Source organism: Centruroides sculpturatus, unplaced genomic scaffold (genome assembly GCF_000671375.1).
Source record: "Centruroides sculpturatus isolate CEXI.00-Female unplaced genomic scaffold, Cexi_2.0 scaffold80, whole genome shotgun sequence".
Classification (NCBI taxonomy): Eukaryota; Metazoa; Arthropoda; class Arachnida; order Scorpiones; family Buthidae; genus Centruroides; species Centruroides sculpturatus.
Genome location: NW_019384552.1, coordinates 953,200 through 971,486, shown reverse-complemented (window position 1 = coordinate 971,486; position 18,287 = coordinate 953,200). Strand labels below are relative to the sequence as shown.

Sequence of the window (18,287 nt, the reverse complement as noted above, 5' to 3'; positions counted from 1 at the left end):
TCATCATCAACTTAAAAGAAAAAGACTGATTTAAATGTTTAAATAATGGTTTCTAATTGAATTGGTAATATTTGGCATAAAATAGGATAAAACAAAATTAAAGTACAGTTGGTTATTGCTTTACAAGAAATTGATATACACAGATTCATGTTTTTGAAGATGACAATTGATTAGATTGATCCTTGGATGCTTAGGTAATTCTAACTATTATTATTATTATTATAAAATTTATTATGGAAAAAAATAATGATATAAAAATTAGAAACAATTTTCTAAGCTTAACTTTGGAAAAATTTATCTAAATGAGGCAAAAATAGAAGGTTCTAATACAGACAAAAAAGTCAGGAAAACAATTGTGCACACAGTATAGGACTTGTGTAAAAGTAAAAACAAACTTTTGACACTACATAAAACAAATCATAATGGGAAAGTGGCATCTATTGTTTTAGTTTGGCTGCATGTGCATAAAATAACCATGCTTCACTGACTACTAAGTTATCAAAGACATGCTTCTAGTGATGGAAAAAAGGTAAAAAAATCAGAACATTGATACCTTCAGATGAGAAAGTGCAGCTTAAAGATAAACTGTGCTGTATCGAGATGATCTCATACAAAATTAAGTCACATGTTACACAAAGCACTGTACAAATTGAGATCAGAGGCAGAGCAACCTGGTAAAATTTGTAACCTGGAAAAAGTTGTGTCTAAAATGGAAAGTGCATGGTTTATTTGGATTGAGAATCAACAAGAAAAACTTGCCAGTGAACTTTAGTTATGATTTCAACAAAGATTATGATACTTTACAGATTTAACCTCTAAACAAAAACATTGGTGTATGAAACCATTACTGTTATGTCATACTAGTGTGACAACACTACTTGAACTTTCATCCCTCCATAGTATCTTATTATCAACCACTTGCTTAAACTATGCATGTATTGCTGTTGAGTTTGACTGTTTATGGATACATATAACTTTTTAAAAACATGCACATCTTACTGTCTGTTTTGTATTAAATATTAAATGTAAAGTATGCAAGACCAGATGTTTCATATTGTACTGTACCGTACCTTCCATAGTTTTGGACTGCTACTTGTTTCATGACAAGTTTTATTCCTTTTAGGACACTCCAAAAAGTACAGATAAATCATCAGGAGCTTACTTTATTTATTCTGTAGTCAAAATCCAGTCATTAAAAAATTCAAATTGACAAAAGTTTGCCTCACTCTGTTGGACCCACATCTCAAAAAGTTAGGAATACTCAGCAATCTATCCAGAGATGTTAGAGCACTGATACAGGAGGCAATACTGGAATATGAAAATACTGCTGCAGAAGATCAAGTTCCAAGTGACAAGGTTGAAAAGAGGAGAACACTTGTTTCAAGTGTTCAACCTCCAAGGACAAAACTTCCTTCAAGTATACTGAATATAACAATCTAATTTACTTGGAGTGCCACAGAAGAATCATATCAATACATAACAATCCTAAGGTTACTAAATCTGAGACAAGTCAGCAAACCATTCTTCTTCAACTTCAGATATAAAGAACACAAAGAACTACTGAAAACTAGTCACTGATGAATATACTGGTTTACATATTTTTTTTTTCAAGTACTATACTCAATACAATATAAAATTTTAGTCTGTATGTTCAAAGTAGAATAAAATGTTATTAATTAAAGGAAAACAAAATATTTTAAATATTAACATTTATATGTTAATTGTAAATAGTTGTGCAAGTGTCTGAGCAATTGGGCTACTTGGGATAGAGCACAAATTTATGTATACTTTAGTTTCACATGTACCTTCTAATACGAAAATCTTCCATAAAAAAAAAAAAAAAAACCATATTATGCTACAAAATAAAATTATAACACTGAAAGATCATCAAAATAGAAATGCCAAAGTGAGCCGAATTTTTGAAGTTGGATCTATTATCTTGAAAGATATCTATGTAATAAATAAAGAGAATTTCTCAGTAAAGCAGGAATAAGACAAAAGACAAGACAGATTTTGTTTAATAAATTTGCTAACTACCTGTAGAGCTGCCCTAGTTGCTGTTTCAAATACTTCTCTTACACCTTCCTTAGTTTTAGCCGAACATTCCAAATAACCATAAGCATTTATCTTTTCAGCCATTGTTCTACCTTCTTCAGGAGTTACAGGTTTTTGTTTCATTTTACCTAGTTCCTTGATAGTTTGTGGATCATTCCTCAAGTCCTACAAAAAGATGTTTTTGAAATTAGTTTATTCTATTGATAATTACACAAAAAAACTATTTTCTTCTTTATTTTTTAATAATTATTATTACAAATAAAATCAAGAAATGTTCCAACTACTTAAATTCATGAAAAACCTACTTTATTGAACTATTAACAAATCTTATTGTTTTTCATGAATTATTATGATTACCTTAAGAAAAAGTTTTAACTATATAAATTTAAATTTTACTTTCTAATAGAAAATTATAACATTTAAAAAATAAAAAAATTTTTAAATCACAATCTTTATATACAGTAGAACCTCGATTATCCGGATTGTTCAAAATAAACAAACATTTTACGAATTTGCTGATTTGCACTTGGTGAATTACGACACTTTTTATGTACTGTACGTGATGGAATGCATAACTTTTTTTTGTTTCAACAGCGTCTCATCCAGCACAGTGGTCGTAAACTCTTAAATATATTTTACGTCGTAATAAAAATATAACTTGACATACGTATTTATAAAGAATTTATATTCAAATTACACCATTTCTATGACCAAGGGCAGCGTAAGGCATGGACGACGTGGACCTATGCCTCGTGGTCCGAAGGGCCTTGTGCCTCGAAGATTTATGCATTACTTAAAAGCCGCGAATGCGACAAAAAAATTTTACACGTCATAAAACGATATATAGTTTGTCAAATTTTTATTCATAAAAATGCAGTTTCAACTGCTTTTTATTTTATAAAATCCGTCTTCTTGCGCCACCAGAGGGCCTTTTAAACAATAGATAGTCTGTTAGCGCTGGTCAGTAGTAGTCCAAATTCAATACAAACATTTGTTTCTTGAAAATTTGATCACAATTTAAATACAGTATTTATTTTTATTATTACCAATATGTCATCAAAAAGAAAACGTGTTGTATTATCATTAAAAGACAAGTTAAAGTATTTGTTTCGATTATCCGAATTTTTCCATATCCAGACTACCTTCATCCCCAATTAGTCCGGATAATCGAGGTTCTACTGTATATGAATACAACTAATTTGTGCTCTATTTTATGGAAATTTTTAAAATTAATTACAATAACCCAACACCAATTACATGAATTAAACATCACATGTATTGCTAAACACTAAAAATTAAAATTATGAAGAGTTTATAGTAGATTCTATTTTACTTACTTTTTTATTGCCAACTAAAATAATTGGAACATTTGGACAGAAATGCCTAACTTCTGGAGTCCATTTTTCAGGAATATTTTCCAAACTGTCAGGGCTATCAATACTGAAGCACATCAATATAACATCTGTATCGGGATAAGATAAAGGACGTAATCGATCATAATCTTCTTGACCAGCAGTATCCCAAAGAGCTAATTCCACCTATAGAAAAATTTCAGATCATCAATATATAAAATCAAATTCTGATAAAATTTACTTTATAAAATTCACCATTTATTCCTCATCTGATTAGTTTCTTAGTATTATAATTTTATTACTATTTGTCCTGATGAAGAAGGCACTAGAAAGGAATGCAATGAGTGATTTTTGCCAAGTAATAAAAGAAACATTTTAAACACATGTTCAAATTTCAAGAAAAATAGTAATAGTAGTACTAAGCTTAAGGCTAGCCACTTTTGAATTTTAATAGTAATTAAATACACCTACAGCATACAACTGAAAGAAAATTTTTCATAGTGAAGATACATTGTGGCCAGAAGTATGACGACATCGCTAAAAAGATTGTGCCATAGCAATGCTCCCAACAGCATAACAGGCTGTATAGCTAAAATAAAGCAGTAAATATTGATAAGCAGAGAGAATAATAGATCTTTGCAAGAAGATAAATGACTATGTGAAAACATTACAGACAAATCTGAGAGATTTAATTTAAAAATTACTCTAGTAAAGTGCACAAAATATAATAATGAAGTGAATTCTAAAAATTAATAATAAAGTGGCAATGTCATGGTGCTTTTACAATACAATATTAGTCCAGCAGACTGCAAGCCCCCAAAGATCAGGATTGTCAAGCTAAGAAATTATCCAGAAAAACTGAAAAATATCCCTGTATATATTAACTGTAGGATTCCAAAAATCTTTGGAAAATTCTGTTAGTTCAAGGGCAATGTGCAGAAAATTGGAAGTAAATCACTAATCTCCAGCTTTAACACACTGCTAACTATGATTTAGCTTGTATTTAGCAGTCATTTTTACTGGATGCCATCTAAAAGTTGTCTTGTAAAACACACTTACACATAATGCAAGAAACAAATCATATTAATAATAAATTAGATGTAAATAATTAGTAGTTGGAACATGAAATAAAACCGGTACAACAGCTTTCTTTTCAGAAAGCAGAATATTTTTTCAAAGATAAATAATATAAAATAATTAAAACAGTACAATTAAAACTCAAAAGTAATGTGCTGATTGATGATATTTCATTAAAACATTACCGGACAATAAAGGTTTAGTAAGTGCGATTTTATTAAAACACTACTAAAGAATTGGCTTTTCTTAACACAGTGGCTAATAATAGTGTATTTTATGGTGTTTTTTAAAAAAATCTTTTTTAAAATCAGGCATATGTTTTTCTAGTTAGTATAGCATGTAATGAAATTCACCAACAGTCCTAATTCTCATTGCCATGTTTGTCATTATCTCCAAACATCCAATTTCTCCTAAACTGCATTTCGTGTAGTTATTTCCAGAATATATAATGCAATTTTTCAATTATCTGATAATTTTTTAGTGCTGATTAATAAGGCATTTGATATGATTAATCTATGCCAGCTACTCCATTATTATATTCACTGTATATGAGCTTCAAAATAAATAAATGAAAATAAATTTTATCAAACGATGAGATCAGCTGATTAATTGTATCATGTACAATATTTTATACCCTCAAGGAAAATACTGTAGGTCTACAGTAAAATAAATTTCATTTTCCCACAGTTAAACTTCGCCGCTAATTGCTGTCGTAATAACTTTAATATGATCGTCTAATGACAGCACTTTGCATTTCTTTCGTTTTTCGAACAATTTTGAACAAACTGAAATGAATTTCTTTTGTTGCTAGACTAATTCATTAACACCTGCACCTAATTTCAAGGGTGGGAGAAGTGCCTCAGGTGGGTTCAAACGAGAGTTTAGACTAATTCATTATATTAGAAGGGGAAAAACATTGTTGAACAATAATTTAGACCAGATATATTCGCGGAAGTGGTTGCTTATTACAGTTGTATGTTGTTTCAGACCAAAAATTGATGCCCGTGATTGCGTTACACAGGTGGTTGTTTAATACAGGTAACTTATACGAAGACTCTATTGATAAACTATTCAGTACCAGAAATTTTTGCCCGTTTTGACAGGTGCCCGTCGTATGCAGGTGGTTGCCTAAGCAGTTTTCACTGTATTTAGATAAGCAAAGTTACAGCCCAATAATCCAATTTCCTCATTACTACTATAATTCAGGCTTGATTTACTTAAGGTAAGATGATTAATATATTCATTGTAAAAAAATGTAAAATAGCTGTCCATAAATTATGTGATGTACTTTGGAGGAGGGTGTCTGCCAGGTTATATCAGGTTGTGTTATATATACAGAATAAAGAAGGGCTCAGGCTTGATGTTAAATAAATTTTATTGATGATAAGTTCTTTCAAACTTTCAGTTTTATTTTATGTTAGCTGTTTCTGTATTAACAACTAATATTTTTTTGTGAAAAAAATTAGAAAAGAGGGCAATTTGGATATAAAGTTTCATAAAGGTTTAAGTTACACGTGTTGCATGAGAAGAGTTGCTGTTAGCAACAAATTCCAACAGTCATACAGTCTAAATACAGATGTCAATTCATCATCCAAGTGGTCATTTGGAAGAGTAAGTGTGGTTGTCACATTGAAAGCAGTGATCAACACANAATATAATATAATATAATATAATAATATTATATATAAATATAATATTAATAATATTGTATTTTATAATAATTACAGTAAATGTGATATAAAATAATTAACTGGAATAAAGTTTAAGATAATCATAGTTTATTTTTCATAATAGAGTAATACGAATTATAATTAATTTTAACTGTAATCTTCAAACATAATTGCTATTGAGGGTATAATACATAGATGATACTGTCCTGATTAAAACAATAAATAAAACAAGCTCACTGCATTAAATGACTTCTCTGATTTATGACTTAAAACTTCATTCTTGAAGTTTTACTAAAATATTAATGTAACTGTTTATAAATTTTATTAAAATATTCATATAAGTCATATAAATTGTAATGTACAGTACCTCATAAAATATTCTGAAATCACTATTGAAATTAATAGTTGGCCTAGTTTTCCCCTTATTTACAGGCTACGCGTGTGAAATTTCCCGTGTTTCCTTTAGCAGTTTTTTATAGAAATCTTTCTCTCTGAAAATATACTGTATTGTTCATGTTTGTGTTCTAGTACTTCATGAAATTAAACTGAAAATAAGCGAAAATTCATTGCTAATTTATAGATCAAACTGATTTTAACTGATTTTCCTTGTTAATTATTTTTGTGGGCTTTCAACATTTTTTAGAAATATTTTTAACTATAATATGACGCATCCATAATTATAACAATGAAAAACTCATAAAATCAATTTAAAAATGTTTTAATTTTGACATGTACATTTATTGTTCTTTGAGCTTCTTTTGAAAATAACTCATTTAATGACCTTCAAAAATTTTCGCTGCATATCTACAATCCTCTTGCAGCATACTGGTTGAAAAAAAATCACTGCCCTAAAATAAGATAACAAGGGAAAAAGTATTTCAAAAACAAATTATTATTGTTAATATAAATATGAGAAAATAGACAAAATTATTAATTATTAGGTAACTAATTCAGAGTCTTTAAAGTCATTAAAATGTTTAATATTTTAAAATGCTGACTGATATTATACTAGGGCTGGTCCCTAGTTTTATCAGGGTTGGATATACAAAAATCCAAATTTTTGAAAATTTATCAAATTTTACAATTGAGCCTTGTAGATATTTAAAATTATCTAACCAATAAACAAAATGTTCAATGCTTACATAAAATTTAAGTGCATAAAGTATGTAAAATTGAACCAATCAAGTTACTTTGAGGTACACATACAACAGAATTGAAGGATGGATGGACAAGCTGTTCGAAAACAGTCATTTTTAAGAAATACTGGAATAAAACAAAGATTACGGATGTAATTAATATGTCAAGGTTTTAAAAATTTTTTTTATAAAATATTGTTTTCCATCCACTGTATAGACTAGTGTTTCTCAACATGGGGCAATTTGAAAATTTGAGGGAAATGCACAAATAATTGATATATATTTTTGTACATTTTTTTGGGGGGTTTTAAAAAAAACTGCATTTGTCAAAATATTTTTTGATACGGCAACTTTGATTTTCTGAGAAAAACATGCCAACACTAGTGCAAATGTCAACCAAGAGAACAAGTGTTGAGGTTATAGTTAATTCATGTCTTTGTGGGTGTCCCTATTAAATTCACTGAAGTTTATGAATTAACAAAATTAAAATAAATTTATTTTTTTTTATCATCTCATATTTTTCTTCCTAAGTTTTTGTTACAGGGGGACGGACATTAGAACTTTAAAGATGCTTTGGTAGGGCATGGCCAAAAAAGAATGAGAAACACTGGTTTAGATCATCATAATAACCAATTTACAAGTTACTGTAATTAACAATATAATAGCAGAACTGGCAAGGGAGGAGTTCCTCTTGTAATTTCTCCAAGAACGTATTTTTCAAAATGGACAGAATTCAGCTTCTAAATATTTATTTATTAATAAATAACCCATTATTAAAGATTACATATTAATTGAGAAATTTTTCATACATCTACATAAGATGATACAGTAAACATGAAATTTACCAAACAAAAAAAATAATCATCAATTTCAGATTAAGAGAATTATTTGATGAATTCTTTGAGAATGACTAAAATATATATATATATTATATATATATAAATTATTATTATTCATTTATATATAGAAAAAAAACATGAGAGGGGTGTAGGTCCATTTTCTTCACCTTTTCTCGTTTATCTTTTTTCAAAAATCAAACACACATTACTTTAGATATTATAGTATAAAAGTTTTGTAAAGAAAGTGAAGTTAAATACATTTATTTCTATTGATTCTGGTGAAATCTATGAAATTTATCAGTTGAACATTCTTTTTGTGATATTTATTTTAAGAGAACATTCTTAATATGCATTGAAAAAACAAGTGAAATTTTTGAAAATTTATAAAGTAGTTTTGTATAATTTTCCATGTATCTGGTTTCTATTCCATTTAAGTATATCCATTAATTGCAAGTTTTGTACATTATATATTGTACATTATATATCTTAAATTCTTATTCCTATTTATTGTAAAATGTTAAGTATGCAAAGACAAATATTTAATTAATTTTTTTCATCTAAATTCTTGAAAATGAAGCTCTCCCATTTACAAAAAGTAAACTAGGAGCTGTGTAATTTAATTCATTAAACTCATTCTTTTAAAATTAAAATTGAATATTAAGCCTGTCATTCTTCTTAAATTTTGTAGTTTAATATTAAATTAATAAATTATAGGATGATTATCAGCATTCTTTTCGTGAAATAATTAAATTTTGAATCAGTGTCCACATATATGCGTGCACAATTTTATTGAGAAAAATGTTATTACAAAAAGATAAAAATTTTCACATTATACATAGAGTAGTTACTTATTTCTCAACAGATAGTGTACAGGTAGGCCTCCTACAAAACGGTAAATACATTCCTTGAAAATACCGCGTTGTGGGAAATTGCATTATAGGAGACACCAACTTAATACAAAAACTGGGATTCGATTCTAAAAAGAGAAAAACTTGGCGTTTGAATGGCGTTTTTTGATTTTTTCAAACCAGCCATTGCTAGCCACGAATTTAACACTGGTTTCATTAGCTGACGACTGTCCCATTTGTTTTAAATAATCAAATATTTTTAAGGCTTTAAGTGCAGTTTTATTTAAAGGCAATCATTTCTTGTTCATATCTTCTACCCATAATATTAGCGCTTGTACCATTTTTTCCATTATAGGTGCTCTCGGACGAGCAACATTTTTCGCAAGAATAGATGATCCGGATGCAACCAAATTTCTGATCTTTTCTCCCGACTGAATCGTCGACTCATTTAAATTAAAATGCCTACCGATATCAGCTATCCGCTCGATTTTTAATTTGATCCAAAATTTCTATCTTTGTTTGAAGAGTTATAAATTTCCTTTTTAACGACGGTCCTTTCTTTTCATTCGGCACTGTTATGGCTAAAATTTTTTCAATCAGTTTTGTGGACAGTAAAAATCACAAAAAATAACTTCCTTTCACTATGTTGTTAAAAATATACACACAATAGAAGTTTATACTGTATTTCAGACCATTTTTGCGGTCCCCACTTATTGAAATGATCGAAAATTTAGTGATATATTTGAGTGTTTATGGTAACTGATGCACATCTGTCTAGAAATCGGTCTTCCCCTGAAACTTTCAAGGGAATAACATGCCAATGTCCACAAACAGCTGTTTTCAAAGACTTTTTAGCTCTGTATGCCGAACTGCGGCTTGTATCACGTGATCCATTGCAATTTTTATATTATGTAAAGATAATTCGTTTCTAAATACCGTAAACCATGTTGTAAGAAAATTTCCGCATTTTTCCAACCGTGTTGGAGCAAAAACGCATTGTAAAGGTATCGCGTTGTAGGAGGCCTACCTGTACAGTACCTAATAATCTGTACAGAAACGATACATGACAGGGATGTGTGACTGCAGTTTAGTATTATGTCATTGGCTAATTACTCAAATTCAAGCAAATTAAAGTATCAGAATGGGAAGATTTTTGTTGTTTATGAATTTTTTGGTACAAGGCCCTTCTTAGATCAAAGAGTACCAAGTCTGACAGAAGTACAGTGGTACCTCAGGATACGAATGCCCCAGCATACGAAATTTTCAGGATACGACATAAAATTCAAACAAAATTTTTGCTCCACGATACGAACAAAAACTCACCATACGATGTTACATTAATTCGCAGCACCATTTTTTATTCACTTCTGTTCATTGGTCTCAGTCCGCGTGTTTGCTTCGTCATGGAAGGATCTCGCTTGATAAAGGTAAATCTTGAGGTATTATCAGAAAGTAACTGATTTTATTGAAAAGAAACATCCCAAAAAGGTTCACACTAGCTGTATTGTTGCTCAGAGTAATGACATTTGCCTAAGTGATTTTAGAAACATTTTAAAAAGTAGGCAAAGCCAAACCTCTTTGGATAGATATTTTACCAAGAGACCTCTATCCAGTGAAAGTGTTGGTGGAAGTGAAGGAAAGAAAGTAAGCAAAAAGCAGTGAATAAAAAAAAAAAAATATNTATGTATTTGTAAGTTTTATTCACTGCCATTTGCTTTCTTTAAATATATATATATAACAATACTAATTTGTTTATCTTTTCTAAGTTGTTTTTAAGTTATTGTTACATTATGTTATGCAAGTTAAGTTTTAGTATCATTTCCCTTCTCCCTCTCTTCTGCAACCAGTTTACACCTCCACCGTCATCTATCCTCAAAGATAAAGTGCAAATAAAACTACATTTTTTTTAATCAATTATTATTCTATTATGGTTATTTATACATTTACAACTACAAAATGCATTTTTCAGTGTTTTCCTTACTATAGTTATTTTTTTTCAATGTACTACTTAGCTTTAATTTGAGTGTTTTTTTCGTGTTGGAACAAATTATTTGGTTTTACATGTAATTGTATAGGGAAAAATGATTCACCTTATGACATTCTCATGATACAATCTCAGTTTCGGAATGGATTAATTTCGTATCCTGAGGTACCACTGTATTAGGATAGTCTAACTATGGTTGCAGAATGGAAAGAAAAAATTTAAATGAGTTTGATCATTGGTGTGTAACAATGACATCAGTGTCACAGAACCACCAACCTTTTGGTCTTTTCTTGAATGATAGTTTTTTTTAATGTACAAAGAATGATGTAATATATATATAAATAATTTCCCACCAGAGACAGGTCCGTTGACAACAACTTTTCAATGAGAGGGAGTCAAAGAAATCAATAGTCTTGTAAATCCCAATCAACACAGAACTGTTCCCGAAATTACAGATCTATATCTCTGAACAAAGTACGAAGGCAGTTTTTTGATATGACAAATGCCTCAATCTTCACGGTGATTATGTCAAAAAAGTAACCATGTTTGTACCTAACTTTTCATAATAAATTCATTTTGTTATTTACACTTGTCTTTGTTTTATGGACCATCAGAGCTTAGAAAAAAAAAAAAAAGCCTATGTACTTGCCAAAGATTGTTATGCATGGGCAATATCAACTAACAAACAAATTCCACTTCTGTCAATGAAAGAAAGCACTACAGATTTAGTGAGTCTTAATGACTCACTGAATCTGCAGAAAACCATTTATGACTAGAAGAATGTCATGATCCAATGAGCTGCACTTCTTATTGTGTCATGTGGATGGATAAGTCAGGATATGGCATAGACAGCATAAGTTGATGGCCTCATCCTATGTGGTGGCAATAGGCTAGTGACAGTTCTGTCATGGTATGGATATTCTCTTATAATTTAGGATCGTTGATTTTAACAAAACACTCCATAAATGACACAGTTCATTTGAAAATTGTTGCTGATCATGTACACCCGATTCATGGCAAGTCTTCCCAGAGACAAGGACACTGAGTAGGATAATTCTCCTTTCCACAAAAGCAGATTTCTAAATGGTTCCACAAGCATGACCAAAAGTTTGGTGTACTGAAATGGCAATCACAACCTTCCAAACCTTAACTCATTGAGCATCTTTGAAATGAGGTCAAATAAGCTTTCCATGCTATGAATGACCCACCAATTTGCAGCAGTTTTGTACTGCTATAATGGCAGAATGGCTGAGGATACCTGACTTTACAAGTTCCTGAAGTCATACAAAGTCCTAATGAATTTAAAGTCACTACAGCTATAGGAGGACCAACAAGGTATTAGTGAGTGTTCCAAATAAAGTAGTCACTCAGTGCATATTATGTTATCTATAAATTTCAAATGTGTATATGTTCTATACAGAACATAATATTTTCAGCAAAATTTTGTACAGCTCTTAATACTACTAGGAAAACAGATCAATTTCCAATAAAAATTCAGTTACAACAGATAAAATTACAAACTGATATTTTTTATTGTTTGAAATTAAATTAAAATCCTAAATTTTGTATTTAACAATTTGAAGAATTTGACATTAAAATAAACAAGTTGCTATCTATGACAATTTCAGTAAATAGATAATTCAGATCAGTTTAGAAATGCACAGGAAAAAAAAACACTATTCTGATAGAGAAATCTGTTTATTGTAGGTATAAAATGCTTCTTGAACCTTTCTGACATGTATTCTCATGATCTGGACAAACAATTATCAATTATTGGTATATCTGGTAAAACATTCAACTTGCAAAAATGGATTTGAAATCACTTACTGGGCCATTGTTCTCTTCTGTTATTTCAATATATTCAAATTATCCAATTATGAATTTGTCAATAGAAGGAAACCGAATTCCAAATTTAGAATCATTAAATTAACTAAATTTATCAAATAACCTAAAAAAAATTTTTTTTTTTGCATTTAAAACAAGCTTTTAATTGCAAAAGCATTATAAAAATAGTAAATATAAAGTACTAAAAAGCTAAATCAAACACAATTTAAATCCATTAGACAATATGTACAGTACATAAAGGCAAAAAGTTGTGTAATCACTTTGTTCAGTTACAATTCAGTCACTTATTTCTTTACAGATAATGTGATAAAATATTATTATATCAAAACATAGAAAAACTAATTAGTCTAGAAAAACTAAATTTTTTAAATATAAATTGTTTATTTGAAAGTATTAAGCTCAAAAATATAAATCTTTAAATAAACAAACAATTTATTTTTACCTGCTTTCCGTCTACTTCAATATCAGCTACATAATTTTCAAACACAGTAGGAACATAGACTTCTGGAAATTGGTCTTTGCTGAAGACAATCAGAAGACAGGTTTTACCACAAGCTCCATCACCAACAATAACCAACTTTTTACGAATTGCAGCCATATGGATATCTAAATGAAATTAAATATTCTAATTATTATTAAGTCAAATGTAGTAAACAATAGTAATCCAGTAATTTTCTACATTATGCTTTGAAATTATCCAAAAACAATCTAAGTACAGGAGGAGAAAGAAATAAATATTAAGTACTTTTAAAAGGAAGATTTTAGAAAAAGATTTAAAAATTAAAATTTTACTCTACTGCAATTAATTTTAACATTAAATATTTATACTGACTGAAGTAATATTCAAACAAACCTTCAACCTAATACAGTAGAACCTCGAAAACTCGGCCTAATGTGGACCGAAGGGTGGCCGAGTTTGTGAAAATGCCGGGTTATCGGGAATGGGGTTAAAAAAGGATAAGTATGCGTGTTTCCTGATAAAATATTGTACTGTACTTGTATGTATTGTTTGCTTGAGAATACAACAGAGAATAAATTGCCCAAATACCCTTAAACAAAGGAAAAGTACGTCCTTTATGAAGGCATAGAGCCTTTACTACATGAAAATGAAAATTAATGAATACACTGTGTACAGTAATTTACCTGATAAGACAGACCTCAGAAAAATACTTTATGAGGCATAAAGCTGTCTATAATGAAAATTATAGACAGCTTTATGCCTCATGGAGGCTTTACGCCTAAGGATTTTTTTGCCCTGCCAAGGTGTGGCCAAGTTATCCAGAGTGCCGGATTATTGAGTGCCGAGTTTTCGAGGCTCTACTGTAACTAATAAAAGGTGGCTTTTCTTTTCCTTTCCTTATGTTCTATTTTTTAGAATATGCCAACTTTGTTTTAAACAGGGCTGTGGAGTCGGAGTCGTGGAGTTTTGGTGTTTTAGCCGGAGTCGGATGGTAAGGAAAAGTTGGAGTTGGTAGATTTTTACGTGACTCCACAGCCCTGTTTTTAACACTATATATCTATGTTCCACAAGCAGTCTTACTATATTTCTTGAACTTAATGTTAAAATGACATTATCTCCTGTTTATATAGAGCATTAAAGTTAATGAATATTTTATTCAATTTATTCTGTGATGATATTAGGCATATAAGAAGTTTAATACCATTTTTGGTCTACCAACAAACTATTATTCCAGACTTATGATACATTCAATAATGACAATAAATTAATTTTAAGAAAACAGCTTTAATTTCCAGTATGAATTTAGAGTTTTTCATGACTCCTCTTCAGCTGGAATTTACATAAAAATACACTGAAGCTAATCATCTGTACCAATCTACTTATTACATGTATAGCTTTCATTACTAAACACTTCATCAACCAAAATAACAGGCTAAAATCAACACTTGACATTACAGATCAGGATTTTTACCCCAAATAAAAAGTCATAAAAGCACAAATACCTTAATTCTAGTCACAATTTTAGACAATTTTTTCATAACTTCACAAAATCAAGAAAGTCTTCCTTTTATTATCCCATTCCTCAACCTAAACAGCACCTTCAAAACACCCTACACAATATCACTTCAGTTATTATTGGGATCCAGGACTGGTGTATTTTTAATCCCTTTTTCATTTATCCTAGTTTCTCCTCATATTTTTAATACACTTTTTAGTCTAAAAATAACAAAGAGAGAGAAGCTACAACTTAATGTGTTAATTTAACTAAATGTTTTATAGGAATAGGACATTACACACATCTGCTTTAGATGGAATGTTATGGTAAGGTGTTCAACAGGCATTCAACATGCACAATGTCACAACAAAATTACCCTTTTCAAAACTTAGCTGGCTACACATATGAGTGTTTAAAAACACTCACTCAAATGTGTAGCCAGCCACCTATTAACTCCAGCAAGCAGTTAAAACTTTTACTTGTGTAGCCACAAGACCCAAGTTTTGAAAAGGGTAATTTTGTTGTGACATTGTGCATGTTGAATGCCTGTTATAAAGATCAAAATAAAAAAATTTATCATAAACAACAAATTATCAACTTGATTGGTATGTAGAACGCAATGAGTACACAACTGGCAACATGCCCAAAGTTTACATGGAGAAACAGGGCCTGGAATCTCTCAGCCTATAGGTCAAATTTCCAGTTTTATCATGCTATCAGCCTTGCTGAGTTGTATGTATTGGCAAAAGAGTCATGTGATTGCTTTGAACTTTGATCACAGACAAACCATTATGACTTATAAAGAGCGCCATTCAATAAGTTGTTATATATAAATCTCCCTCTAATTTTAAAATTTGGATGAAGGGCTAAGTTGCAAGTGTGAGATCTTTGGAAAATCTTGATGACACTTGATACATTTTAGGCATTACAATTGTTTTTTCCCTTTGTTCACTAAGAAATTGGAAGCAGGATATCCTCTCCATAGCACACCATTTAGTTTTAAAACTCCACTTATAATATGGATAATTTTCAATGAATTGTTCATAATTGCTGTGACACTACTGCTGGAAAAAAAAATGTGCAACATGTTCTGTATATACCATCATCAGAATCTGTCTGTATGATTTGCTCTGCCTGTTCTTAAAGATTATCATTGTCAAGATTTGCCAAGGGACTGTAATAATTTGGGAATTATTGCATCATCATTTGAAGCAAAGAGTTTGGGATACATTACAAGTTGAAGTTACAAGGAAGATGCAAGTTAACAAGATCTTAAGAACTTGGATAGCTCCCATATTAAAGTTGTGTTAAAACTGAAAGTTGAAGAAATAGCTAAAAGAATAAACAAAAGAAGAATCACTTGCAAGTATGTGCATAATGCCAGAGTCAAAGAGCACAAGTTTAAAAACCCACCAAGAGAAACAACATTGGCTTTTGATTATCAACAAAAAAAAATCAATCTTTCCCAATGGTGGAAGTGCACAATTTTTTTTACGTGCATCAAGCAAGTTATTTTAAACTTAGGCCAGAGAGCACACACTTAAATACTTTTTGTAGAACCATATTTTGAGCAATGGAATGTGCAATTCTAATACATTTTCTTTTTAAGTGTGGTTAAACTACTCATTGGATGTTCTGGTGCATCATGGGTGTAAAAATGATAGAAAACTCCTGATTATAATGAACATATGCAGCATCTGGATGGAGAGAGATCAAACTCACCAAAAAAATCATCAGCTCTTCTACATTGTGTGAGATAGATAATTGAGTCAATAAATAGAGTCCCATACTTACTATATTAATTTATTACTTCTGAATATTTTTTTCTATTTTTTGCATAAAGATTCTTTTGTAAGTTTATGTATTCATCCTTTCATTTCTAAAACTATAATTTTGGATTCTAAATACTTGTTCGTTATTAAAAAAAGTCATCATTTCTTAATACAGTAGAACCTCGAAAACTCGGCCTAATGTGGACCGAAGGGTGGCCGAGTTTGTGAAAATGCCAGGTTATCGGGAATGGGGTTAAAAAAAATAAGTACAAGTGTTTCCTCAGAAAATACTGTACTGTACTTGTATGTATTGTTTACTAGAGAATATAACAGAGAATAAACTGCCCAAATACCCTTAAACAAACGAAAAGTACATCCTTTATGAAGGCATAGAGCCTTTACTACATGAAAATGAAAATTAATGAATACACTGTGTACAGTAATTTACCTGATAAGACAGACCTCAGAAAAATACTTTATGAGAGCTTTTATACTTTTATAAAGCTGTCTATAATGAAAATGAATCAACTAAGAATTTTTTTGCCTTGCCAGGCTGTGGCCGAGTTATCCGGAGTGCCGGGTTATCGAGAGCTGAGTTTTCGAGTTTCTACTGTATTATTCAAAAGCAAAAATTGATTGCTATAATCAATTGTTTAAATACACTAAAGAAAAAACATATTGCCATATTGAAGGAAAGTACAGTATGGTCTTGTTTAATGCTGGGTTTCATGTCAGTAGATAAAATAAAATTCTGCATATAGCCTATTTGGGCTTTATTACAAGTAGTCTCAGATTACCTAGACATTTCTTTTAATTATAAAATGGCTGCCTACATGTCAATTGTAATTTTAATATATAAACATTTTGACATTCATAAAAAAATATAAAATCATTATAGTCAGATGGAAAACACTAAATGTTCTAATGAACAACATTTTATTCTTATGTTTCTGATCATACAAAGCAAAATTATGTTACATCATATTGAAACCAAGATATTCACCACATATGCAAACTACAATATTCACCATTGTGAGTAGCATTGAATAACTGTGTTCAGAATAGCAGAAGTTGGAGAAATACACTCTGCTGACTTAAGTCACACTCAATGGTATTAGGAATGGTTTAACTTAACTATTTGCAAAAACAAATCTGCCTATGTTAATCCCATGTAAAATAAGATCTTATTATTTAAACAGTACAATGGAAAGTTTATGAAATTTATTCTTATAAGTTTCATGACTAAATTGTTTACTTTAACACAGCTGAAGTATATGTTAAATTCAATTTTACTTCTTGGCTTCCTTCTACACATCTTGTCATCATTTACATCTTAAAAGTATATAAATAATAGTTCTTGTATGTAAGGACGAAGGTTTCTGGCATAGTACATTTATGCTATGATAGGTGGCACACATGTGTAAGAGCATTTCATATATAAAGTTGACATGAAGAGCGCATGTGAATAAGTTTGCTCTATTTAAATTCTTCGTCTTAAATATAAATTCAAGCATAAAATCGAACATTATTAACGATTCTGGAAGATCCAGCTTATTTTTCAAATTTAGTAAACCTGAAGAAGAACATTTATTCATCACTTAGTGGTACTATGCACTGGTTAGTGATTGCAGTGAGTCTTAATTATCATTATCCTGGTGTGGTAAGCAGATATCTAAAAATTTTCTAATTAGTCTCAGAAGAGAAGGGACATTCTTGCACTCAATAAAATGGGTAAGATCGGCTATAATCTAATA

The 18,287-nt window shown here is 30.1% G+C and overlaps 1 protein-coding gene across 3 annotated transcripts in view; it reads right to left on the bottom strand.

Moving 5' to 3' along the window:
* LOC111623706 (ras-like GTP-binding protein Rho1) overlaps positions 1-18,287 on the bottom strand; it is a 54,104-nt gene that overhangs the window by 3,099 nt on the left and 32,718 nt on the right. For all 3 annotated transcript variants that reach the window (XM_023366389.1, XM_023366391.1, XM_023366390.1), the window contains exons 2-4: positions 13,249-13,412; positions 3,393-3,593; positions 2,038-2,220 (exon numbers count right to left, since the gene is read on the bottom strand). In XM_023366389.1, the coding sequence (XP_023222157.1) occupies positions 2,038-2,220; positions 3,393-3,593; positions 13,249-13,412 (548 nt within the window). The remainder of the gene's footprint in view (positions 1-2,037; positions 2,221-3,392; positions 3,594-13,248; positions 13,413-18,287) is intronic.